Source organism: Pantherophis guttatus, chromosome 7, assembly GCF_059756535.1.
Source record: "Pantherophis guttatus breed Tessera chromosome 7, ASM5975653v1, whole genome shotgun sequence".
NCBI lineage: Eukaryota > Metazoa > Chordata > Lepidosauria > Squamata > Colubridae > Pantherophis > Pantherophis guttatus.
The window spans coordinates 17,496,482-17,523,206 of record NC_142069.1 but is presented as its reverse complement, the minus strand read 5'-3'; the positions used below and the strand labels follow the sequence as shown (position 1 = coordinate 17,523,206).

General features: G+C 43.3%; 1 protein-coding gene across 2 annotated transcripts in view; it reads right to left on the bottom strand.

Moving 5' to 3' along the window:
- Window positions 1-539: 539 nt before the first annotated feature.
- The window catches only part of LOC117655397 (sodium- and chloride-dependent GABA transporter 2), an 86,192-nt gene continuing 60,006 nt past the window's right edge, over window positions 540-26,725 (bottom strand). For both annotated transcript variants that reach the window (XM_034402813.2, XM_034402814.2), the window contains 5 exons: window positions 25,669-25,806; window positions 7,851-7,953; window positions 6,790-6,890; window positions 3,221-3,391; window positions 540-979 (listed from right to left, as the gene is read on the bottom strand). In XM_034402813.2, coding sequence (XP_034258704.1) covers window positions 881-979; window positions 3,221-3,391; window positions 6,790-6,890; window positions 7,851-7,953; window positions 25,669-25,806 — 612 coding nt within the window. In that variant the 3' untranslated portion in view covers window positions 540-880. The remainder of the gene's footprint in view (window positions 980-3,220; window positions 3,392-6,789; window positions 6,891-7,850; window positions 7,954-25,668; window positions 25,807-26,725) is intronic.

Here is a 26,725-nt window from a genome sequence, read left to right as displayed (position 1 = left end):
CAGGAGGCTGCAGGGAGGCCTGCTAGGCCCAAACTGGGCTTGGGGGTGTGGCTTGCCCCCATGGCCCGTTTTTGGCCACAAGAGGCTGCAGGGAGGCCTACTATGCCCAAAACTGGGGTTGGGGGGGGTCACGCGTATATGTGTGGGGGTGGGTGGAATGGGGGGGTCACGCGCACATGCATGGGGGATGCATTGCATTATGGGTGCTGGCACGCACGCACTTTCGGCACACGACAATAAGCCATACTAGTTAGCCATCACTAGTATATGGGAACAGATATTTTTTTTAAAGTTCTCCTATTCCACCATTGAGCCAGGTAAAATCCATCAGAAGTGGCCAGCGACAAAAGCAATTTCCATCAGCCCCACCTATCATGTGGCTCTTAAAGAGTAAGAGTATTAATTATGAATCATGCTATACCAAGTTCAAAAACTAATGAAAGCAATAGAAAAATGGTTCAGTCTGGAGATGAAGCAAGGACCCACTCCCTTTTTAAAAAAAACAAAAACAAAAAACACACAGACACATAAGCAATAAATCATTGGAAGAAACGTGGATTTTATAAATGGGCTGGAACACTCCCTACATCTTATGCAAGAAGAATTCTGTGCTCCTGTTAAAAAGTTTCCATCACAGTATTCTGTTCTTCCTGTTCCACTCCTAGACAGACCCATAGGAGAACATTGTGGTTTAAATTGCCTCCTCTAAATATGCTGCTAAACAGAAGAAGCAGCATTGCCTTGCACCCCAACATCTGGGGAGACCCCTCATTCTCTAGCAGCTTCCCAGGTTCTTTCAAAGAGAGGGAAACAAGGTGGCTGGTCCCTCTCTTCTTGGTCATAGGCCAAGATTGTCCATCAGAGATTGAGGATTCCACTCCTAATAGTGGGGATCTAATTCTGTCATAGGGAAGAGATGATGGCCTGGACACATTCTCTGAGGCAAGTCTTCATCTGGACAGACAAGCTGGTGGAACCTCTGGAAAGAGAAATAGAGAGAGACCATATGAAAGGGTGGATGGAAATGTCTATGGCGATTCTGATGTGACCATATAGCACTTAGCAATAGCTTTTATATACTGCTTCACAGTGCTTTACAGCCCTTTCTAAGCGGTTTACAAAGTCAGTATATTGCCCCCAACAATCTGGGTCCTCATTTTACCCACCTCGAAGAATGGAAGGCTGAGTCAACCTTGAGCCGGTGAGATTCGATCTGCCAAACTGCTGGCAGCCGGTGATCAGCAGAAGTAGCCTGCAGTACTGCACTCTATAACCACTGCGCCACCGCAGCTCCATATAAAATGGTGGATGGAAAATATTGCTGTTTGCCAGAAAAGTTGTGGTCAAAGAATCTAACCACAGGTAGTCCTCAACTTTGGGCCAAAATTTATGTTGCTAAGCGAGGCTATTGTTAAGTGAGGTGTGCCTCATTTTACGACCTTTTGGCCCCACTTGTTAAATGAATTGTGTGGACTTTAAGTGGATCTGGTTTCCCCCATTGACTTTGCTTGTCGGAAGCCGCTGGGAAGTTTACAAGTGGTGATTGCATAACCTCAGGACAGTACAACTGTCCTAAATACATAACTACATGCCAGTTGCCAAGGGCCCAAATGTTGATCACATGACTAAGGGGATGCTGCAAAGGTCATTAGGGTGAAATATGGTCATAAGTCACTTTTTTCAGTGCCTTCGTAATTTCGAATGGTCACTAAACGAATGATTGTAAGTCAAGGAGTACTTGTAGTTCTGTCTCACCTGATCCTTTTGTGAATGTTTAAGAGTGTGCCTTGTGCAAAAATTAGCAATGGATATATATTTGATTCATTTCTATCAGGTCTCCTCTCCGAAAGCACAGAAATGGATTTAAGCCTTGAACAGGAAACCTACTGCTAATCCTCCACTTAGAACCATTCATTCAGCAACTGTTCAATGTTACAGTGGTACTAAAGAAAGGGACTTACAACTGTACTTATAAACCATTGCAGCATCCTCACAGCCTTGTGGTCAAAATTCAGGCGCTTGGCAAGAAGCCACAACAGTGGCGCAGTGGTTAGAGTGCAGTACTGCAGGCTACTTCTGCTGACTGCTGGCTGCCTGCAATTTGGCAGTTCAAATCTCACCAGTTCAAATCTCAGCCTTCCATCCTTCAGAGGTGGGTAAAATGAGGACCCAAAATTGTTGGGCACAATAGGCTGACTGTATAAACTGCTTAGAGAGGGCTGTAAAGCACCGTGAAGTGGTATATGAATCTAAGTGCTACTGCTATTCAGTGTCCCGGGGTCATTCGATTGCCATTTACAAACTTCCTAGCTGATTTCTGACAAGCAAAGTCAACGGGGGAAACTGAATTTGCTCAGCAACCGCGTGATTCACTGCAGTGATTCACGGAACAATTATGGCCAAAAAAGGTCATAAAATTGGACCTTGCTTAGCAAGAAAAATTCTCGTCCCAATTGTGGTTGTAAGTTGAGGACTGAAGGTTTTGCATATGAAAAACAGCCACTGGTCCAGCGTCATTCCCTGGATCATTAAACTGAGTTGAATTCATACCAAACATTGGAGTTCACGTTGCTCTTTCAGTTAATTATTTCTAGAAGGAACCCTACTCTGAAACAGTAGAACTTCAATATATCACTTGGTGTTCATTTTGAACCAGAATAAATAGAGCTATAGCATTTTTGGGTCACTACTTTGGGACAATTTAATTTTGAATAAGATCGCTGAACCTTGTTCTTTGAAAAGCAGCATTGCATTTTTTTTTTTTAAAAAAGCAGCATTAAAAAAACAACCCTCTCCCGCATACATGTTGCAAATATTTCTTTTACAGTCATTCTGAACTGGATACTCCTTATAATCAAAGGAAACTAGTTGCAAATGTCACAGAGGAAATAAGATATTTGACTGAAAGTCAATAAGCATAGGAGGGAGAAAGAAACGATGGGATACTGCGAAGCTAAGTTCTCAATTGTGACATTGCTGAAGTATTACACAGCTAATAACAAACACCCAGAAAGGCAATTTAGATTGTGCAGCCCTCAAGCCAACGCAAATCCAATAAAGTCACTGGTTCTTGCCAGTAACAGAGCAATTCTTAGCAAATTAGTGCAAGGAATCCCATTCGTTATTTTGGAACACGGCAAAGCTACCTCTGAAGGCCGAGGCAGACTTCCTGACTCAGCCGTTTTGCATCCCAGTCTCCTCTGAAAAAGGCCAGTCTTACCTCTCTCAGGGATCCTTTAATGGTGGAGAGTTTGTAGACGATCCAGAGGGGGATGCAGATCATTGAAGAGAGGGCAAGCAGCCAGCCGACGGTGTCTCCCCACCATGGGTACACGTATTTCTTGTTGTATGTCAATGGAGTGTATTTAATCAAAGAAAAGAGAAAGGTTGCCTAGAAAGATTGAGTGAGGGAGACAGGATTAGATCAGGGGTGTCAAACTCGCAACGCCATGTTGTCGTCACGTGATGTATCGCGACTTTTTTCCCCTTCACTAAACCGGGGGAGGACATGGCCCGCGCGTGAAGCATCCGGCCCATGGGCCACGAGTTTCACACACACACACACACACACCCCGTGTTAGATGCACCAATCTTTAAGGAACCACTTTGCTTATTTTGTGCTGATCAGAATAACGTAATCCCAGATTTCAACCTGGTGAATAAAGATAGGCCTCGGCAGGGGTGAAATCTAAAATTTGTGGGCGTGGCTTGGTGTGTGTGGGGGTAATGTGACTGGGTGGGCGTAGCCAACTTTTTTTTTTTTTTACTTTTAATAGGATTTTTTTCTACAACCTTAAGAGGTTGCAGGAAAAAATGATTTTAGAAACCTCTGACGATCAGGCAACTCAGCTGGGATCGCCAGAGGCTTTTAAAGGCATTTTTTTTCCCTACAACCTCTTCCACCGAAGAGGTTGCAGAAAAAAATGCTTTTAAAAGTAAAAAAAACAGCCTCTGATGATTGCGCAGCTCAGCTGGGCATGGGGGGGGATGCAGGGATTTTCACTACCGGTTCTCCGAACCACCCCCTGCCATTGCTACCAGATTGGGCGATCCGGTCCAAACCGGGAGCATTTCACCCCTGGGCCTTGGCTTACGACGATCACTGGAACCAGACTTTCCGTTGCTGAGCAAGGTGGTTATTATTGAGTCGCACCCAATTTTGTGACCTTTTTTTTTGCCACTGTTGTTAAGCGAATTATTACAGTTGTTAAGTGAATCAGGTGGCCATTAAGAGAACCCCACTGAGTTTGCTTGGTTGAAGATGGCTAGGAAGGTGGCGAATGGCGATCACATGACCTCAGCACACTGCAACTGTCCTAAGTACATGCCAGTTGCCAAGCGCCCAAATTTTGATCATGGAATCGTGGGTGTGCTGTGACAGTTATAAATGTAAGGACTGGTTCTAAGTCACTTTTTTTTCAGTGACGTTGTAACTTTGAATGGTCACTTAACAAACGGTCATATAATGAGGATTATCTGCATTAGGGGAAGACTCTCCTAATTATTTTGCTAATAAGACACAAGAGCTCTATGCAACGAAATTTCACTTTAATGTATACCGATTAGTGTACATTCAAAGTGACTATATAGTTACTCTAAAGTCTAAAATCTATTCTATTTGATAGAATAGAATAGAATAGAATAGAATAGAATAGAATAGAATAGAATAGAATAGAATAGAATAGAATAGATTTTTTTATTGGCCAAGTGTGATTGGACACACAAGGAATTTGTCTTGGTGCATATGCTCTCAGTGTACATAAAAGAAAAGATACGTTCATCAGAAATCATAAGGTACAATACTTAATGATAGTCATAGGGTACAAATAAGCAATCAGGAAACAATAAATCAGGGTCTTACAAATTGGTAAGACAAAGAAATTGAGATTTGGAACATGTTCCTGGATGTGATATTTTACATCGGGCCAGGGAATTACAATCTGTGCATAATGCTTTTGTGGAGCTTTTAACTCAGTCTCAAATCCTGGCAACTGCCCGGACAAGTCCCTGCCATTTTCTTGGCAAAGCTTCACTAGTTTTGCCATTTTCTTCTTCCTTTTCACGGAGATTGAGTGGCCCAAAGTCTCCCAGCTGTCTTTGGACCTAAAATGGGACTAGAACTCACAGTTTCTGAGTTTCTAATCTAGAACCTTTAACTGCTACACAAACCCGGCTCTCATGTATACCAATTTACATATTTAAAGGTGAAAGTGTTCACTTACTTCGTTCATTTTTTTCCTACTATAATATGTTCTGCAGCAATAGAATTCCCAGACTTCTATAGGCCCCATAAATAATTAGAAGTACTGAATGTGAAAAAAAAAAATCTAACATTTAAATCCTGGCAGACATTTACATGATTGTGGGAGACAAATAGCAATGGTATCAACCACCATCAAAATGAAATGATATACCTAATTCAAATGTGTATCTATTCAGCTGGGGTATACAATTGATCCTTTGAGGCCATGAGCCAAGTTGACCAGATTTCTGAATCAGAATAGAGCTGGAAGAGACCTTGGAGGTCTTCTAGTCCAACCTCCTTCTCAAGCAGGAAACCCGCCAAGACAAAAGGTGCCTAACCTTTTTGCCGTTGCGTGCCAAAAGCGGGGGGGAGCATGGGGGGGAGCGCACACGTGCCCACACCCATAATTCAATGTGTCTGTCCCCCTGCGCATACACGCGTTTCCCTGCACTCCCCCTGCTTTTGGCATGCAATGGCCTGGTGGGCCCAGTAGGCCCATTTTTTTGCCCTCCCCAGGCTCCAGAGGCTTTCTTGGGGCTTGGGGAAGGTGAAAACGGCCTTCCCCACCCACCCACCCCCCGGAGGCCCTCCAGAGGCCGGAAACAGCCTCCGGTGGGCCCGGAAGGCCTGAGAATCAGTGCGCGCGCTGGAGCAGAGGTAGGGCAACGCTCGCATGCCCACAGATATGGCTCCACGTGCCACTTGTGGCACGCGTGCCATAGGTTCACCATCACGGCCCCAGACCATTTCAGACAGGTGAATTCTGAATGAATGTCCTATTTCTAATCATTATCACCCATATATACACAGGTACCAGTCCAGGGGTGGGTTCTAAATTTTTTTACTACTGGTTCTGTGGGTGTGGCTTATTTTGTGGGTGTGTCTTGGAGGTCATGTGACTAGGTGAGCGTGGCTAGCTGGTCAGAGTCATTTCTGGAAGGTCCTTGCACTTACGACCTGACTCATTTGTTTGCTTTTAACACTGATCAGCTGTAGGACGGCCCTTTGAAGCCCCGCAGCAAGAGTTTAAACAGTTTTTTTCCCTCTAGTCATCAGCTGGGACTCAGGAGGCAGCAATAAATTGGGGGTGGGTCCAAATAAAAGGTAAGAATAACGTGGGGGGTGGGGGGGAGGGCGGGGGGGGAGAACCAGTTCGGTGATGTCATATCGTCATCGCTACCGGCTCGGCCGAACCGGACCGAACCAGGAAGAACCCACCACTGTACCAGTCTCCATCTCCTGCATCTATGCAGAAGTCAGGAAAAGTTTCCAAAGTTGGGAGACCCCTTTGAACATATGCTTCTACTGCTCAAAAACTGCTCTTCAGCATTTAAAACTTCACTGATGGGATTTATGCAAATGTAATTTTATCTGTTCTCTTTGGATTGTTTCTATTTCCATTCCCACCACGACTCCCGTCCTCCCACTTCTTTGTTGCCTGGCAGCAGCCACAAACAGTGGTCAAAGTCTCTTTTGCCCAAGAGTCCAACCCATTTCCCTGTGTACCCTCTGGATTGGTCTCCAGATGAAGATGTCCCACCTACCAGGCAGACGGCTGGTGTTATGAATAACCAACAGTATTTAATAACAGACCAAGGCCGGTAGCCAATCATGTCTTCAATGTTATTGTAGAAACGATCAGCACCTGTGAAATGGAGGGGGAAAGAACAAAAAATTGGAAGAAAGGCAGAGCAAGTCTGCTCTAACGCCTATGGAACAGAGAAGAGAGCCAGGATCAAGAAAATAAGAAGCACAGCAGACTAAACAGAAAGGTATTAGCAAGGAAAAGTCACTGAAGCAAAACAGCGCTAAACAGTTTCTCAAGGTCAGTTAAATTAGTAACATAAAACTCTGTTTATTTCTTTTCTTATATTGGGTTTCTGATAGGCTCAGAGTACTCAAGGATAAACTTGATTTTCTTTTCTCTCTGAAATCCTCTGCATCTGCTCCAGAAACTTTTCCAGGACTTGAAGAGCATAAGGAAAAAGGAAAGAGGAATTGCCCCCTTATCATTCTGCTAATGAAAACAGTTGCACCTGTGTGAAACCAATATGGGATTCCATCTAAGGTCCCCCTACTTACTCATATCGAATACGAAACAGATAGCAATAGCATTTAGATTTATATACCACTTTACAGTGCTTTACTCTCTAAATGGTTTACAGCGTCAGCATATTGGCCCCAACAATTTTGGGTCCTCATATTACCCACTTCGGAAGGATGGAAGGCTGAGTTAACCTTGAGCCTGGTGAGATTTGAATTGCCAAATTGCAGGCAGCCGGCAGTCAGCAGAAGTAGCCTGCAGTACTGCACTTTAACCACTGCGCCACCGTGGCTCACATGAAGATATGAAGATAACTCTGGAGATTTCAACCGAACAGGAGTACTAGTTATGGAAAAGTTCAGGGATAGTGTTCCAGCTCCAGAGATGTTCTACACTGGTCTTTGACAGGTATCTTGAGTCCCTTCGGGGAGAAGGGCGGGATATAAATTTAATAAATAAATAAAAATATGTTTTCTATCTAGCTCTATCTATGTGATTGCTAAGAGTTGAGCCCAGGGTGATGGCCCATAACCATCTGTTTCCTGTTGCAATTTTACTTACCATATACCCAGCCAATGCACATGGTCTCAAAAATGGCAACGAAGAGCAAGCACATCCCACTGGCAGCATAGTAGTCAAAGAGCTGGAAGACATACATCCCACCCTAAAGAGGGGCAGATGCCCACCCAGTGGGGATTGGGAAAGAGATGGAAGAGAGAGAGTTTAAAACTGTGATGATGATAACATTTCTCTTCTTGATTTATTTAACTTTGCTATACATTACTTTCATATTTATTCTCTAACCATTGATAAAATAAATCCCATATATTATAATAATCAGATTCTTCCTTCCCTTTAACTGCAAGTGTTAATCTATTCATTTCTGCACATTCCAATATTTTCTTAATCGCATTTTGATCTGCAGGAATCTCTTCACCGTTCCAGTTCTGTGCAAATACAATTCTAGCCTCAGTTATTACATAAATAATCAAGTATACAATTTCTTTACTATAATTCCCTGGTAAAATCCCCAACAAGAATATCTCAGGTTTTAAGTCAATATGCTGTTGTGTCATCTTCTCCAACCACATACGAATTCTTGCCCAGTATTAGATTAGATATGTTAAGTATTAAAATTAAGCTAAAAGTAGATATAAATAATGAGTAAGTATTGTGGTCCGCCAGCAGCCTGTCGAGCTGGCAGCGGAGTCGGATAGTGTGGACGCTGATGTTCTGTCCCCGTCTCACACACGCACCCCCACAGACAGGCAACAGTTAAAGTATTTAGCCGACAACAGTTTATCTGGTATCAGAATTGGCAGCAACTCAGTGGCTGGCTGCCAGGTATCCTTTACTCATGAGGGGGGAGATTCTCCCTTCGTCCGGGAACAAAGCCAATATACAATAATCAACAAAGTCCAGTAAATACAAAGAAGGTTGTCCGATATCGATCTTTTGCTTGTCACAGAGCTGAATCGGCCACCACACCCTCTTTTATACCCTGTGGGGTGTGGTCCAATGACTCAGCCTAATCCCTGGCACGCCTCTTCTTCTGTTGCACGCACTTATCTCTGCGACGCTGCCAAGGATCCAGCCAAGACTCATCTTCCTCATTACTGTCCACCTGTGGCTGCGTGGACGTGCTTGGCCCCGGGCCTATCTCTTGACCTTCAGCGGACACCGAAGCCATTGCCAGAGAGGAGGGTCCTGGAGAGGAAGGCCTTGCCAACTCCTCTCCTTCACTCTCGGAGTCCTCTCCTGCCGATAACACAGGCTCAGGTAATGGAGCCACAACAGCTGAGGAAGAACATGGGCCAGTCCTGGAGGCTGGGGAAGGCCCGGATGGGGGCTCTGCATCAGAGGCAGAGATGGGGCCAGGGCCATCGGGGAGTGATGTGCGGACTTCGGAGCCTCCAGAGGCTGACAGCAGAGAGGTAGAGGAACAGGAGGAGCCTGTTCCTAGTGCTCATATGAGAAGAGCTGCCAGAAGGCAGGAGCAGCTAAAGCAGAGAAGATGACTCGGGAGTAGGGCCAAGAGATCATTGGCCCCTCCCATAAGGCTTAAAAGACCAGCAACGGCTCTTGGCCTCTTTGCCGGAAAATGACCGTTGAAAGATTTGCTTCATGTTTGGATGTATTTCTTTCTTGTCAGCGTCTTCTGTTCCTGAACTGTTGCCAAGAAAAGCCTTTGGCAGTTTGTCTAATTATCCCAAGGTCAGAGATAAACTGAAGGTGTTTTGAGAATTTTGCTTTCATTAAATTTGGAATACACTGAGAATGAGTTAATTCTCAGCTGTTTTAATAAAATCTGTTTGTTTTTGGGAACTGTTTGCATTTAATATCAACTACGTGGGCCTGGGTCACAACAGTAAGGTGGTAAGCTTTAACTGTTATGACACAAAAAATTGTACCCAGATGACACACTGTTTAATGAATGATGGAATGTTTTGTATTAAAAGAAAATTTAAAAATTATATATAAAAAAAACCTGTGATGATCAGATGAATATCTTTTTACACCGCTAAGTCCCCAACTGATTTTATATATAATGCTAGGCAACCCGTGAAGCCTCCTTGGCTCATCCTTTCAGAGATATATCCATACCAGATTCCTCAAAATGCCTTCAACAATGACAGAACTTTTAACGTACAGCCTTCACTGGAAAAGTTGGGATACAGGAAAGTATCTGCCTTGAAAATGGGCTACGCTGAACTGCATTACACAGTCAAATCTCAGGGCAGGAAATGTGGTTTTTTTGACATTTTGTATGATGTCATAAAACTCTTTTATGACAACTTTTAGGTCATAAAATACTTTATAAAATTTATAGAAATTGTTAAAATTTGCCAAATTTCAATTCCATGGGAATCAGGGGTCCCAGATGTTGGACACAATCTGTAAATTAGTCCATTTGAGGTACCTTGGTTGAAAGGTTTCACTCTCTGATGCAACATATTGCCCATGTCAGAACCGATCCTTCATTCTGTTCTCCCCCTCCCCCACCATCCAGGCAGAACTGATGAAGCTTCTTGGATGAGAAGCAAAATGTGTTTTTTTTTTCTTCCTCAAGGAAAAAGGAAAGAAAACAACAACAACATAGTCCAGTTCAGTGGTGAAATGTAAAATTTGTTACTACCAGTTCTGTGGGCGTGACTTGGTGGGAGGTAATATGACTGGGTGGGCGTGACCAACTTTTTTTTTTTTACTTTTAAAAGCATTTTTTCTACAACCTCTTCGGCCAAAGAGGTTGTAGAAAAAATGCTTTTAAAAAACTCTGACCATCCCAGCTGAGCCGCGCGATCATCAGAGGCTTTTTTTTTTTTTTACTTTTAAAAGCATCTATAGAAAAAATGTTTTTAAAAATTAAAAAAAAGCCTCTGATGATCGCGTGGCTCAGCTGGGCATGGAGGAGCAGGGATTTCTGCTACCGGTTCTCCGAACCATCCGCCACCTTCGCTACCGGATCGGGCGAACCGGTCCAAATCGGGAGCATTTCACCTCTGGTCCAGTTGCCCTTTGAAAAAGCACCTTTGAGACAACCATGACCTGGATGACTGAGAATCTGAATAGGCAAATATACTGCCCAGTTAAAGATTATAAGGACAACAGTTTCGGCAGTATGTTCAGCAGTCTGTTCAGGAAATTATAATTCTCATTTGTTAACACATGTTCTAGTGTTTTCTAGACAATATTTTCCTAGACATTTTTTTTTCTCTTAAACTAAAATTACTTTGCGGTGACTCAATAAGCTTTCAGTTCCTGCTTAGTTACTACTGGTAGAAAACATCAAGTGGGAGTGAATGAGCAGTCCTCTGTTTATACATATTATGCCAGGATTCTGAATATTTCCTCTCACTTTAACTGGTATTTGGAGAGCCTGATAACTCAACGTATCTAAAGATAGCATGTTATTCATTTCTGGTATCAATAGAACCATCTGTCTTCCCCACTTCTGGGTCTTCTTCTCCCCTTTGTAATAGAAAGTTTCTGAAAACCAGCTTACACTGAGGTGGATCATTTTTTTCAACTCCCATATCCTGCAAATGTGACACACAAACACACACACACACACACACACAGAGAGAGAGAGAGAGAGAGAGAGAGAGAGAGAGAGAGAGAGAGAGTGTACATACACATACATACCCATGTCAGGGGTTTTATCTTAAACTTTGACCCCACAAACATTCCAAAGACAAGTCAAGTTTTCACAAGAATGCCATTTTCATACATTTTTAAGTTTCTTATTACTATGAGAAGAAGTGGGGAAAAAAATTATAGCCTGAGAATGTAAAATGTATAGGGAGATAGGGATGGAGATGTGGATGTGGATAGATAGGTGGATGATAGATAGATAGATAGATAGATAGATAGATAGATAGATAGATAGATAGATAGATAAGGAGGGAGGGAGGGAGGGAGGGGTGAAATCCAGCAGGTTCTGGAGAACCGGTAGTGGAAATTTTGAGCAGTTTGGAGAACCGGTAGCGGAAATTTTGAGTAGTTCAGAAAACCGACAAATACCACCTCTGGCTGGTCCCAGAGTGGGATGGGAATGGAGATTTTGCAATATCCTTCCCCTGGAGTGGGGTGGAAATGGAGATTTTGCAGTATCCTTCCCATGCGACACCCACCAAGCCATGCCCACCAAGCCACGCCCTACAGTAGTAAAAAAATTTGAATTTCACCACTGGATGGATGGATGGATGGATGGACAAACAGACAGACATACAGAGCCGAGATGGCGCAGTGGTTAGGGTGCAGTACTGCAGCTACTTCAGCTGACGGCTAGTTCAGCAGATCAAATCTCACCGGCTCAAGGTTGACTCAGCCTTCCATCCTTCCGAGGTGGGTAAAATGAGGACCCAGATTGTTAGGGGGCAATATGCTATTTAGTATACTGTCTTTGGTGTAAGCCTCCCAGAGTCCTCGGAGAGTGGGCGGCATAGAAATATGACTAATAAAACAAACAAACAAACAAACAAATAAATAAATAAAAGTCTCCTCCTGGAGAAAAATTAGGAATGTGAATTCTTGTGAACTGCATCAACAAAGCGACTTTATGTGACTCTGGCAAAATTGGTTCTGTGCGCCCTCTCACATTTTCATCCAAAGGACAGTAAATTGACTTCAAACGTCAATAGGGAATGACATAAAAAGCAATTCCAGCTAAATCACAATGTACTGATATGTGGGATTCAAACTATTTCTCATCTTTAGTTTTAGATTTCAGCATCGAAGCGTTCGGCTCTCACAGCAGAGTGGAAATGAAGGCGCAACTGTTGCTATGCATAAGAGTGTCAGATGGCAATTTAAGAATTTCTAGCCCACATTGGTATGGAGAAAGTGAAGAGGGAGGCATTTTTCCTCCCTCCCTCTGCGACAGAAGTCACACTGAAAGGTTATCAAATAAAGTTGAACAATGTAAAGTTCAGGACAAAGCCATTTTCATTGAAGCATTCTTAACCTGTGGAATCTCATCTGAAGTTGAGGCCAGGACCACTAATTTGGAAGGCTACAAAAAGAGATTAAATAAATTCATGAAGACATAAACACTTCTTTGTTTTTTGTAGAAACAGAGGCAAAGTATTTCTGAATAACAACTGCTAGAGAGGATGAGGGAGGGGAGAACACAGTTGCTATCGTGTTATTTTCCCCCAAACCTAATTATGATTTGTTCCAGTAAAGGAACACAGTGCTTTAAAAAAATCAGTTCATTTATTATCAAAGTTTATTACTATAACGACTTGTTATTTCTAGGTAAGGTAGAAAGACAAATATACCCAAACCAGGGGTGGGCTTCAAAACTTTTAGCAAGGGGTTCTCTGCTCGGTTGCTGGGTGGGTGTGGCCATGGCGGGCGTGGCCTAGTCGGCCTCCTGCACCACAGCAGGGGGGGCATTTTTGCCCTCCCTGGGCTCCGGAGGCTTTCCTCAAGCCTCCGGGAGAGCAAAAATGGCCTCCCCAGGCTCCGGAGGCCCTCCGGAGGCCGGAAACAGGCCCGTTTCCGGTCTTCCTGAACTTCCAGTAGGCCCGTTTTTCACCCTCCCAGATGCCTCCATGCACGCCCTGCACTTACCTGCATCCAAAACAGGCCACGTGGGGACTCCTGGGAGGAGCGGGGCAGGGTGGGTGGGGCCATCCAGGAGTGGGATTTGGGGGTTCTCCGAACTGCACAGAATCTTAGCTAGAGGTTCTCCGGAAACCCAGCGAACCCCCAGCAGCCCACCCCTGACCCAAACACACAACACACAACACACACACACACACACACACACACACACACACAGAGTTGTAAATTGAGCCAGAACCCACATATTTTGGACAGCTTCACAGGACATAATGGTTAAAGCATTGCTCCACAGGACAATATTCTCATTTATCCCTAATAAGGTATGAATTGATTCGGAAAACAATGGAAATAAAATACAGGACATCTTTGACTTAAAGCAGCTCATTTAGTGACCATTTGAAATTACAAGGGCAGAGCAAACAGGGATTGTGACTGTTTTTCACACTGATGACCATTGCAGCATCCCCAAGGTCACTGCAACCATCATAAAAGTGAATTCTGAAGTTTTGAAATGTGAGTCATTTGCCAAATTCAGATACGTGGCAAATGACTCACATTTATGATGGTTGCAGTGTCCTTGTCATCACCTTTTGTGACCTTCTGACAAGCAAAGTCAATGGGGAAGCCAGATTCATTTAACAGCCATGTTACTAATTTAACAAGTGTGATTCACTTAACAACCGTGGGAAGAGAGGTCGTAAAATGGGGCAAAATGCACTTAACAACTGACTCTCTTAGCAACCAAAATTTTGGGCTCAATCGTGGTCATAAATCAAGGATTACCTGTAGGACTGCTGATCAAATCCTGTATTTATTTATTTATTTATTTATTTATTTATTTATTTATTTATTTATTTGTTTGTTTGTCTTTTAATGACCCCATAATCCCTTGCATCGGGGTCAAGTCAGGGCAACTGAATAGGGCTGAGTGTTTACTGGCCAGATGCCCTTCCTGTCACCCATGTGGAGTTCGCAGCAGATATACCGGTATTCTCATTGTGCCCAGAGAAAGAAATATCTGCCTCTACCTAGGATCGAACTCACAGCCTCCTGATTGGGAGGTGAGAGCTCCACCTCTAGGCCACTGCACCACCCTGATCAAATCCTGTAATGCTCATCCTTAAAAGGCCAGCCTAACATTGCTTGTCTCATCCCTCAAACCTCCAGGAAACCTGCTGCCAATCCAGCAACAAACCATGAAATTACAAAGCTGTGATTTCCTGCTGTTTGTTCAAAAAAGAAAATAAATAAATAAAATCAATGGGGGGAGGTTATATGAATAGCTTTAACACACTTGAAAAGTGTAAAGAAAAAAAAAAACACCCTCAATCACCAAAGGCATGAAAACCCTGGGTCTGCCTGTGGAAGAGCAGGCTGCTTGGAAAAATTGCGACATTATTTGTGCTGTTTCCCTCCCTTCCTATTTGAGTCTTTTTTCCCAGCACAGGAGAGTTGTCTGTAAAGAGTTGCCTATAAAAGGTGCAACCTTGAAGCAGGTGTGGGAGGAGATACGTGTTCTGGAAGCTCTGCAGTCACCAGCAGAGGAAAAACAGCTAAATAAAAGAAGGCATTTTCCCTTCAAAGAGAGTGGGTAGTCCAGAGGAAAAAGGATGGGGGCACAGCAAAGCACAACCTGGAAAGATGCAAGCACTCTTATCCAAAAAATCAGAAGAAATCAGAGAGAGAGAGACAGAGAGAGAGACCCAGAGAGAGAGAGACACACACACACAGACACACAGACAGAGACAGAGAGAGAGGAAAACAGACACACAGAGAGACAGAGACAGAGAGAGACAGACAGAGAGACACAGAGAGAGACAGTGAGAGAGAGAGAGAGAGAGAGACAGACAGACAGACAGTCAAAGAGACAGAGAGAGAGGGAGACAGAGTCAGAGAGACAGAGAGAGAGACAGAGAGAGACAGTAAGAGAGAGAGAGACAGACAGACAGAGAGTCAGAGAGACAGAGAGAGACAGACAGAGAGACAGACAGACAGAGAGTCAGAGAGACAGAGAGAGACACAGAGAGAGACAGTGAGAGAGAGAGAGAGAGAGAGAGACAGACAGACAGACAGACAGACAGAGAGTCAAAGAGACAGAGAGAGAGGGAGACAGAGTCAGAGAGACAGAGAGAGAGACAGAGAGAGACAGTAAGAGAGAGAGAGAGAGAGACAGACAGACAGACAGACAGTCAGAGAGACAGAGAGAGAGGGAGACAGAGTCAGAGAGACAGAGAGAGACAGAGAGACAGACAGAAGAGAGACAGACAGACAGACAGAGAGTCAGAGAGACAGAGAGAGAGGGAGACAGCGAGTCAAAGAGACAGAGAGAGAGGGAGACAGACACACACACACACACAGAGAGAGAGAGAGAGAGAGAGAGAGAGAGAGAGACAAAGAGACAGAGAGAGAGACAGAGAGAGAGAGAAAGAGGAATTAAAGCAGAAGGCGGAACAGGATTTCTAAAAAGAAAACATAGCTAGTATAAGAAAGAGAAAACGAACGTGTACAATGGTTATACCAGTGATGGCTAACCTTTGTGGTGGGTTGGGCTGGGAGAGAAAGCAGCTGGGCCAAAATTACCCAACCAGGTTTCATGCTTAAGGCAGGACTAGAATTCACAGTCTCCTAGTGACTGGCTCAAAGTCACCCAGCCAGCTTTCATGCCTAGGGAGGGTCTAGAACTCACTGTTTCCAGCCTGGCACCTTAAGCACTTAACCAAACTTCACAATCAAGGGCCAACTCTCTATGCTATCTCTTGGTGCTCACGGTGGAGAGATGAGATGGCACCGGTGCCATTTTCCAACATGGTGCTGAGATCTGTTCCCTAGAAACACTTGGTTGATTCCTTGAAACATATAAATTGAAGTATATAACTTACTTAAAGCAATCATATTTCATCATAAGCTCTTGCAGGGCCTTTTATGGCTGTTGTATTGAACATCCCACATAAGAAATTAGACTGGTTTCGCTAATTCTTTATATACTAATACTTTGTTCACATTCCTCATTGCAAAATTTAATCTTTACAAAGTTTATCCCATGGTCAATATATTCAAATTGATAGTTTCTTAGTATTCGAGTAAGCCTTGTTTTCATACCTATCCAACCGTGCACGTATTTATTCCATTTGCATATGGTATTGCCCAACAGGTATAATCACATCAAATGTTAATCTAGTAAAATATGTTAAATTTTTTTGGTAGTGTCATAGAATTGAAAAATGAAAATTCAACAGTGCTGCTGCTTTTTGTCCTGCATTAAAAATAAGCAGATCTTGATATTTTCTAAGTTGCAAATTAGGCTATATCCGTGGTGGGTTGCTCCCGATTTGCACCAGTTCTATAGAACCGATAGTAAAACCGGCGGGAGGCTCCGCCCACCAACTCCGACGTCATCAGAACGCTTCTGTGCGAAGCAAGCGTGCACGCGCGGCCCTGTTGCAAACCAGTAGTAAAGGTAAGTAGAACCCACCCCTGAGCTATATACATTAGTGATGGTTGGTGGGTGAATTTCCTGGTTTTGCACCAATTATGATTGCCATAGATTCTCTGTTCTTCATTTTCTACAGCAAACAAGAAAAATGTTAAATGACAAGAGAACATAATTAAACATCTGTTTAAATGCCCATGAGACTCCTGGTCCAATCCGGGCTCCAGATGCATGTACAGTGGCATTTAATGGCATATTTTGTCACTCATTCTTCATATAGTGCTGAAGGAAACACTGAAACATTTACAAATAACACAGTTGAATGTTGCCATTTAATAAATATAGTTTCCCTGGGCCTACAGACAAGCAGACAGAAGAGATCTGACTTCTGAGCAACTCAGGAATTATACAACTAAGTCCCCGATTTTCTCCTGTCTCAACCCTTTTCAAATAATAAATATTATATACTATACCGTAGGCGACTATGGGCCCATTACAACCTGTGAATTTCAACTCCCATAATTCCTAAACCAGCTGTTTAGGGATTATGGGAGTGGAAATCCACAGGTTTTAAAGGATCTATACTAACACTAACTCTATACTTACCCACCCCTGCACTATGTTGTATTTAGACAATGCCTGCCCACAACTAGAGGTTCAAAACCCAGTATGGTGCAATAGGAAAGCAGAAGAGTCTAGAGCAGGGATGTCAAACTGGATTTCTTCGAGGGCCGTTTTCAGCCTGGACAGCCTCCTGTAACACTTTGCCAGGCTCCCCGAGCCCCATTTTGGCAGCCAGAGGCACCATGGGCCAGTCCTTTGTTATTTCCAGGCCAGCCCCACGGGCCAGATTTAAGCATCCCACAGGCCAGATCTAGCCCGCGGGCTTTGAATTTTGACACCCCTGGTCTAGAAGCTTCTTGCTTTCTTAATTAGAGCAAATTCTGTGAAGTTTTGCTATTTTACTTTTAAGGGAAATGAGGAAGGAAGGATGGAGGGAGAAAAAAAAACTTAGTTGGTTTGATACAGGTAATCCTTGATTTACAGCTGGTTGCTTAGTTTAGTTTAGTTTAGTTTTATTAAATTTGTATACCGCCCTACTCCCGAAGGACTCAGGGCGGTGAACAGGCACAGGATAAAATACAGAAATACAAAAGTTAGGAACAATTTAAAACCAAATTAAATATTTTAGCCCACAACAATTAAAATCCCAATAATTTAAAACAAATTAAAATTTCAGTTTAAAAAATTTAAAAGATTTAAAAGAAGGGGAGAAAAATTAGGCCAGGCCGGCTTGCTGGAATAAGAGGGTCTTAAGAGCACGGCGGAAAGTGCGCAGATCCGGGATCTTCCGTATCTCCGGAGGGCGTTCGTTCCAGATAGTGGGTGCCCCCACAGAGAAGGCCCTCCCCCTGGAGGCCACCAGTCGACACTGCTTGGCTGACGGCACCCGGAGGAGCCCCTCTCTATGAGAGCGTACCGGCCGGTGGGAGGCTGTTTGTGGTAGTAGGCGGTCCCGTAAATAACCAGGTCCTAAGCCATGGAGTGCTCTAAAGGTGGTAACCAAAACCTTGAAGCGCACACAGAAGACCACCAGGAGCCAGTTCAGCTCGCGCAGGAGAGGTGTCTCACGGGAGCACCATGTTGGAGCCTCCGGGTGCTCCTCAAGGAGAGCCCCATGTAGAGAGCATTACAATAGTCCAGGTGGGAGGTGACAAGGGCATGAGTGACTGTGTGTAGGGAGTCCCGATTCAGAAAGGGACGCAACTGGCGAATCAGGCGAACCTGATGAAAAATCCTCCCGGTCACGGCCGTCAAGTCCTCTTCTAAAGACAGCCGTGAATCCAGGAGGACGCCCAAGTTGCGAGCCCTCTCCGTGGGGGCCAGCGATTCGCCCCCGATAGTCAGCGATGGCGTCAACTGACTAGCAACCATTCAAATTTATGACCGATCCTAAAAAGGGGGAGTTCCAACAGTCAAGCCCCTTTTGCGGTCACATGACCAAACCTCGTGCACTCAGCAACATGGGGTCATTTTGCAGTGTCCCATGGTCACATGACCAAAGTTCCACAAATATTATTTATTCATGAAGAATTCCAACTGAAAAAAATATATTGTTCCTATTACATTTAAAAACAAAATCTGAGGATTCCTGGGCTGACTTCACATTTCAGGAGGGAAAGTATCATTTCATGATCGTTTCTGGTTGTAGTGGCCATGCTCCAAATGGTGATGGATCAGGGCAAGACATAAAGGTAAAGGTAAAGGCTCCCTCGCACATGCATGCTAGTCATTTCCGGCTCTAGGGGGCGGTGCTCATCTCTGTTTCAAAGCCGAAGAGCCAGCGCTGTCCGAAGACGTCTCTGTGGTCATGTGGCCGGCATGACTCAATGCCAAAGGCGCACGGAATGCTGCTACCTTCCCACCAAAGGTGGTCCCTATTTTTCTACTTGCATTTTTTTTATGTGCTTTCGAACTGCTAGGTTGGCAGAAACTGGGACAAGTAATGGGAGCTCACTCCATTACACGGCACTAGGGATTCGAACCGCTGAACTGCCAACCTTCTGATCGACAAGCTCAGCATCTTAGCCACTGAGCCACCGCATCCCCATCCCCCCCCCCCCCCCCGGATCAAGGGCATAGCAGTAACTTAAAAGTAAGCTGGATCCCTTTGGCTTTGCTTAGAGTGATAACAAAGAAGCAATCAAAAGGAACCGAAAGAAAAACAGGATAGGAATCATGAGCAACCTTTGTCAGCTCCAATCTTATAATAAATAAATAAAAATAAATAAATAAATAAAATAAGATTAGTTTGTGCACAAAGACAGAAGGACGCTTTGATTTCCACAATGGATATATGGCTACAAAAGTCGAGGGAGTTAGCAGACATGGCTAAATTGACTGATTAAAGAAAAAGCACAATTACTTTCATTTCTGCTTGGAAACCGTTTCTGGACTTTGTGCTGGAGGTAGGGAAAAAAATGAAACTATTATTTTGAGATTTACCTATTAGATAGGATCGTTGTTATAGAAATGGCCAGTTGATACTATTATGTAAAAGTAAAAAGTTGAGGTTTGATGTTGTTAGGGACTTGGAAGTCAACCTTCTCTTTTTTTCCCCTTTTCCCTACACATTTCCCTTCCCTTCTCCCTCCCTTATTTTCCTGCTATTTTCTTTTCTATTTTTTCTATTTTATATTATAAACTAACAAAAAAGAAGAGAAACACCATCTTACATTAACAGAGTGCTTCGTTCTAGAGTACCTGCAAAAGTCACCTACCCTAGGCAGGTAGGGGAATCAATAGACAAGCTGACAAAGAATGAAACCTCTTCATTTCAAGACTATGACATACATACTGTACATACATACATACATACCCATCACATTATACTTTTTCAGGGTAACCAATATTTCAGAAAGGAATAAGAAACGGTTCTCTCTCTCTCTCTCTCTTTCTCTCTCTCTCTTTCTCTCTCTCTCTGTCTCTCTCTCTCTCTCTGTCTCTCTCTGTGTGTCTCTCTCTTTCTCTCTCTCTCTCTCTGTCTCTCTCTTTCTCTCTCTGTCTCTCTGTCTCTGTCTGTCTGTCTCTCACTCTCTCTCTCTCATACTATCATATCTCACAAATGTAAAGGAAAAGAAATGTAATTAAATCTTGCTTATACCAACATTCACCATAGCAGTCCATACTTTTTACCCATGCAAATCACCCTCGTTCCCATCATTCCAATACCTCCTTTTCTACTGTGTTTTGTTCTTTCAATTTCTGACCTCTTTCTTTTTTGAAGATTATCAGCCCCATCCAACCACCAGCTGACTTGGTCTTCCCCTCCTCTTGATCTATAAATTCTTATCAAAAATGATCCTCATTTCTTCTTTTCAACGTACTTCTTTCACATTGGTCTCTCACTTTTTGAACTCAATTCACATCCGTTCAATACCCATCGATTTTTTTCCCCCAAAAAACACACAACCCTATCTCTTCTTGTTTCTCCACAGAAATTCACGGACTATATTCCATTGTCACAACATTTCACATGTATTTTTGTTTTTCTTACACATACCCGACTCTCACTTGTATACAACGGTTGGTAAAAAATATAAACAGGCATTTTTGCTTTTGCTTTTTTTGAAACAAACATTCATTCCTCACAAGACAGCAGCAGAGCAAATGACCTCCTTGTTTTCTACTAACATTTGCACATTCTTCTTTCAATCCATTTAGTAAACATCCCATGCAAGGAACACAAACCCTTCTCCTGGTTCCGGGTTTTCACCATTTATGTATAATTTGCAACCATTCACTCCATTTTCTCTGTCAAACATAACGACCTTGGGCTTTGATACATTAATTTTCAGATCCACTCTTCTCATTGTATCAACAATCTAACATTCACTATAAATCATTCTGGTGCTCAGCCAACAGCACCGGATCATCTGCATACGAATGAACAGCTACGTTCAGGTCTCCAATTCTTTCACCTCTTCAGTCACCACCAGAATTCCTTTTGCATTTATTCATAGATGCATTAAGCACTCAGGAGGGGGGGGGAGTCTACTCCCAGCTCGATGCTGAGCCATTCACTAAGGACACCATTTATTCTCATCTATGCTTAACTTGGATCATATACTATGCCATATACTGTAACTTGGATCATATACTGTATCACATTCAATCCACAATCCAAGCAAGCAAGCCAACAGATGACAATCCTCCTTCCTCAGTGACATCACTGTATATGCATCAGGTCCAGGGGTGAGATTCAAAAATTTTAGCAACTGGTTCTCTGCCCGATTGCTGGATGGGCATGGCCATGGTGGGTGTGGGCTACTCAGCCTCCTGCACCACAGGAGGGGGCGTTTTCACCCTCCCCAGGCTCCAAAGGCTTTCCTTGATGCTGCAGGAAGGTGAAAATGGCCTCCCCCAGGCTCCAGAGGCCCTCTGGAGGCCAGAAACGGGCCCATTTCCAGACTTCCGGAACTTCCAGGAGGCCCATTTTTCCTCCTCCCAGAGTCTCCGTGCAGGCCCTGCACTTACCTGACATCCAAAACAGGCCAGGTGGTGACTCCTGGGAGGGGAGGGGCAGGGTGGGAGGGACCAGACAGTCCTGGCAACTACCGGTTCGGCGAAGCAGATGTAAAATTAGCATCCGCTTCGCCCGAACTGGTCCGAACCAGCTGAATCCCACCCCTGGTCAGGTCCTATAGATTTCTATTGTGACGCTGTCATTCTGGTGGGAGGGGGGAGGCTTAGGGGGATCTCTGTATGGGGTTTCTGTTTCTATTTCTTGAAAAAAAGAATGTGCCTCAAGCAGCTGCCTTATCTCGTCTCTGGAGAAAAACAGCAGCATTGCCTTGGAGACCGGCATCTATCACCTTCCCGGCCTGAGTTTCTCATAATATCTTCACACGCCAGGATTGGCTCGATGATGTATTGGATTTTGGGAGGGGCTCTGTCTGCAATGGTTTACTCCAGGGGTGTCAAACTCCATTTCATTGAGGGCCGCATCAGGGTTGTGTTTGACCTCGGGGGTCAGGTGGCGTGACCAGCCTGGCATCATTCATGTCAAGGGTGCTTGTGGTGGCCCGAGTGCTCTGCCAGCCAAAACAGGCTCCCGAGCTCCGTTTTAGGCTGTGAGGGCCTCCTACAACCCTCTGCCAGGGAAAAGGGAGCTCGGGAGCCCGTTTTCGCTGGCAAAGACACCTCAGGCTGGTCCTTTGCTGTTTCCAGGGCAGCCCCACGGGCCAGATCTAAGCACCCAATGGGCCGGATCTGGCCCCAGGCCTTGAGTTTGACACCCCTAGTTTAATCTAACACTTCAAGCGGGAAAAGTCACTTCCTGCCTACATCTCTTGCTGTCACAATCTTCCAATAAAAGTTTTCTTTTGAAATGGCTTTCATTTCAAGACTTCTGCTTTCTTGAGAAGACTGGTGAGGCAGGACCTTATAGTATGCCTCTTCTTTTATATGCTTACATCCTGTGCCTATATTGCTTCAGGGAGGGATTTGTGTAGTGACTTCACTGCATATACGCAGACACTGTGAGAGCACACCTTCAGTGCTTAATTTAAAAAGAAACAAAACAAGCCAGTCAGGCTAACTAGTTTTTTTTTTTTTTTGCCTGTAATTGCCAGTTATTGGCCAAGAACAGAACAGCTACAGTCCTTTGGCCTTTCTGTTGTTGGCAAAGAATAATTAAAGCACCTAGTTCCTTGCTTGGATTCTTTTCTAATTTTCTTGGAATCAGATTTTATCAACTGATCTCAGATTGGCTATAGTGTGGATTCCTTTTTGGCACCGAGTGTGTGTGCGGGGGGTGGTGGTGGAGTGCCAGAAACTGGAAGAGCAGCTCCCAGCGCACATGTGTGGGAGCACCAGTAACCAGAAGAGGAGTTCCCTGGTGCGCATGTGAGCACCAGGAAGCTGAGCTTCTGGTTTCCAGCATGCTCATATGCACCAGTCACCTGGTCTTCCCCTCACATCCTGGACATAAATTGTTTCAACTCCTACTCTCAAAACGACGCTATAAAGCACTGCACACCAAAATAACTAGACACAAGAATAGTTTTTTCCCAAACGCCATCACTCTGCTAAACAAATAATTCCCTCAACACTGTCAACCTATTTACTAAGTCTGCATTACTATTACTATTAGTATTCTCATCGTTTCTATTACCCATCTCCTCCCACTTATGCCTGTATGACTGTAACTTTGTTGCTTGTATCCTTACAATTTATATTGATATTGTTTCCTGATTGCTTATTTGTAGCCTATGACTATCATTAAGTGTTGTACCTTATGATTCTTGAGGAACGTATCTTTTCTTTTATGTACACTGAGAGCGTATGCACCAAGACAAATTCCTTGTGTGTCCAATCACACTTGGCCAATAAAGAATTATTCTATTCTATTCTTTGTTCATTGCTGATATTATGAAATCATGATTGTCCCATATGCAACATTTTTTATCATCTTTGTCTCATTCACTCATTCTCTTAGTCTTTCACTGTAAACGATCAAGCCACAATTAGCTTTTAATGAAAAAAATCAAAGTATCAAGCCACAATTAGCTTTAATTGCTAACCCGCAACTACTTCCTCATGACATATGTCCTCCTAGAGTTGTAACCTTTGTTACATCAATGAAAGGCCTTTGATTCACAAATAATATATCTCCATAAATTGCAACATTCTCAGGATACTAATAATGGGCATGTTTACAACTCTCCCTATTCAAAATGTGATGCAGAGTCCAAACCATCAGTGCAACTGCCATTGATACTTCTCACAGTACCTTGAATTCAAGTACCTTGAATTCTCTTTTTGGACAGAGGTAAAGGTAAAGATAAAGGTTCCCCTCACACATATGTGCTAGTCGTTCTCGACTCTAGAGAGCAGTGCTCATCTCCGTTTCAAAGCCGAAGAGCCAGCACTGTCCGAAGACGTCTCTGTGGTCATGTGGCTGGCATGACTAAATGCCAAAGGCACACGGAACGCTGTTACCTTCCCACCAAAGGTTTTTTCCTACTTGCATTTTTTACATGCTTTTGAACTGCTAGGTTGGCAGAAGCTGGGACAAGTAATGGGAGCTCACTCCATTACGCGGCACTAGGGATTCGAACCGCTGAATTGCCGACCTTTTGATCAACAAGTTCAGTGTCTTAGCCACTGAGCCACCACATCCCCTTTTCGCAGAAGGAAACCCAAATTCTTATGTATCCCCATCTGCACTACTTAACAGTTTTAAAATAATTTTTTGTTGATATTCAATTGTGTGCTCTTCTTCAATCTCTTTATTCTACATAAGTCTCTGGTGTTCTTCATTCTTAACAGCAAAAGACTATTGCATCTTGCTAGTTTTGATGAAACAATTGTTGGCTTCTCTCCAGTTGGTGTGTTTTTAGATATGTTTTTCCACCATAAGAGTAAAGACAAAATTGGTATATTATGGCACATTTTGCCACAAGCCCAGGTGAAACTCAGTTTTCTCCAAGCATGCCCATATTATTCCTTACAAGCTAGGATCTCTAATTAAGAGTTTTTCTTGCATACGGACATCCTGTTGCTTGCAAATATTTATGTACCATAAATATTTATGTACAATATTGGCACATACAAATTATTTAGGGCAGTGATGGTGAACCTATGGCACATGTGCCAGAAGTGGCACGCAGAGCCATCTCTCCTGGCACGCCAGCTGTTGCCCGTTGTTCTTTAGGGTTCCGGCATGCAGATGTGCGTCAGCCAGCTGGTCTTCGCCTGCGTGGAAGTGCCAGAAACCAGAAGAGTATCTCCCCTGCAAACATACGCAAACCGGAAAGCTGAGCTTCCAGTTTCCGGCACCCTGCGCATGTGCGCTGGGGAGCTACTCTTCCAGTTTCTGGCACTCCCCTGCATGTGCACGTGTGCTCCCGTTTCGGCACTTGGTGCCGAAAAGGTTCGCCAACACTGACTTAGGGTATCCAAACATTCACCATTATTCAATACTAGTTAACAGTGAAAACTCAGCCAATCTTCAAACTTGACACATTCTTTTTTTATCACTCCTTGACATATGATGATCATCTTCATTATTTCTATTCTGCCTTTCTTTCATGGTCTTCAAGTTGGAACACAGAATTTCTTGATGTTCTCTCATTCAACAATTAGTCAGCTACAGGTGTTCTTAGTTTTAGCAACAATGTGCCTTCAGATCACAGATTTACTATTTTCAGCATTAATAAATGGCTACAAAGTCCTTTTACCCCTCCATTAACAAACTCTCTCCTGAATCCTATACTCGAAATGGGGAAAACCCATGTAATCAGCAGGAACCAAGGGAACTGAAGGGAAATAGAATTTTGTTAGTAATTATTTATTATTCCCCCTGATGTCTTTTACCTCTGTGATCATGACCAGACCCACAAAGTATGAGAAGATGGAGACGAGAAGAATTAATATTTCTCTGCGGTTCTTTTTCCGGAAGATTCCAGGGTACATGTCAACTACAGCGGTGACCAGGCTTTCCACACAGACAAACTAGAGAAAAGAGAATTGAAGCAGCCTTCAGTTCCTTTCACCACAGATATTTCCCTATTTTAATCCTTGCATATCCTTCAATTCATTGAAAGATTACAACATATCAATCTGAATCCCGTCATTACCACACAACAATCCTGAGAGACATTGGCTGGAGACAAACAATAATCATTTCTTTTCTTTTTTTTTCACCGTGAAGTTGAAGGCAGTCTTTAAATGGGATCATTACTCATGATATGTACTCTCAACTCATTTTTGCCTGTGGTAAATTCAAGCTTCTGCCAACTTCTGTAACATTTAAAAAAGCTGGAAATCCTGTCTGATCACAGGCCATTATAAAGTATCAAGCACAGTATATATGTACTAAAGTGCCAGCCCAGTGCTGTTATTAGAACATGGCTCTATAGTGAAATAATCTCCTTTACTTTTTACTCAGTTTCGTCAATATGAATCAAAATGTTTGAAAGAGATCGGTCTGCTCCATGTTTGATTTTTAAAAACAAGAAATAGCTACCAACTGCTTATTTCTGAAATGTTCACCAAGGACACTTGCTGGAAAATCCTGGGGACATCTTGAAGAATTTCCCTCTATTTCCATAATGGACTTTCTAGACAGGCCAGTTAACTTCTGCCTGGATTCAGATTAATTCAGAAATTACTTTTGTTCTACCCATCTCTATAAAAAAAAATAATATCTGAAATCAGTTTCAAAGTTAATCAGTTCAGTATTACCAGGGGCATGTCGACATTCCTTTAGAACCTTTTTTAAAAACATCAAAAAAATATATTAATTTTACTGTAGGGGAAATTGTATGAAGTCAACATGGCCAATTGCTATGCAAGTCTTCTGCTAGCTGTTGATTTTGCTTGTCACCTCAATCTTTGGGTTTTGTGAGAATTGGTTTGATATTTACTTGCA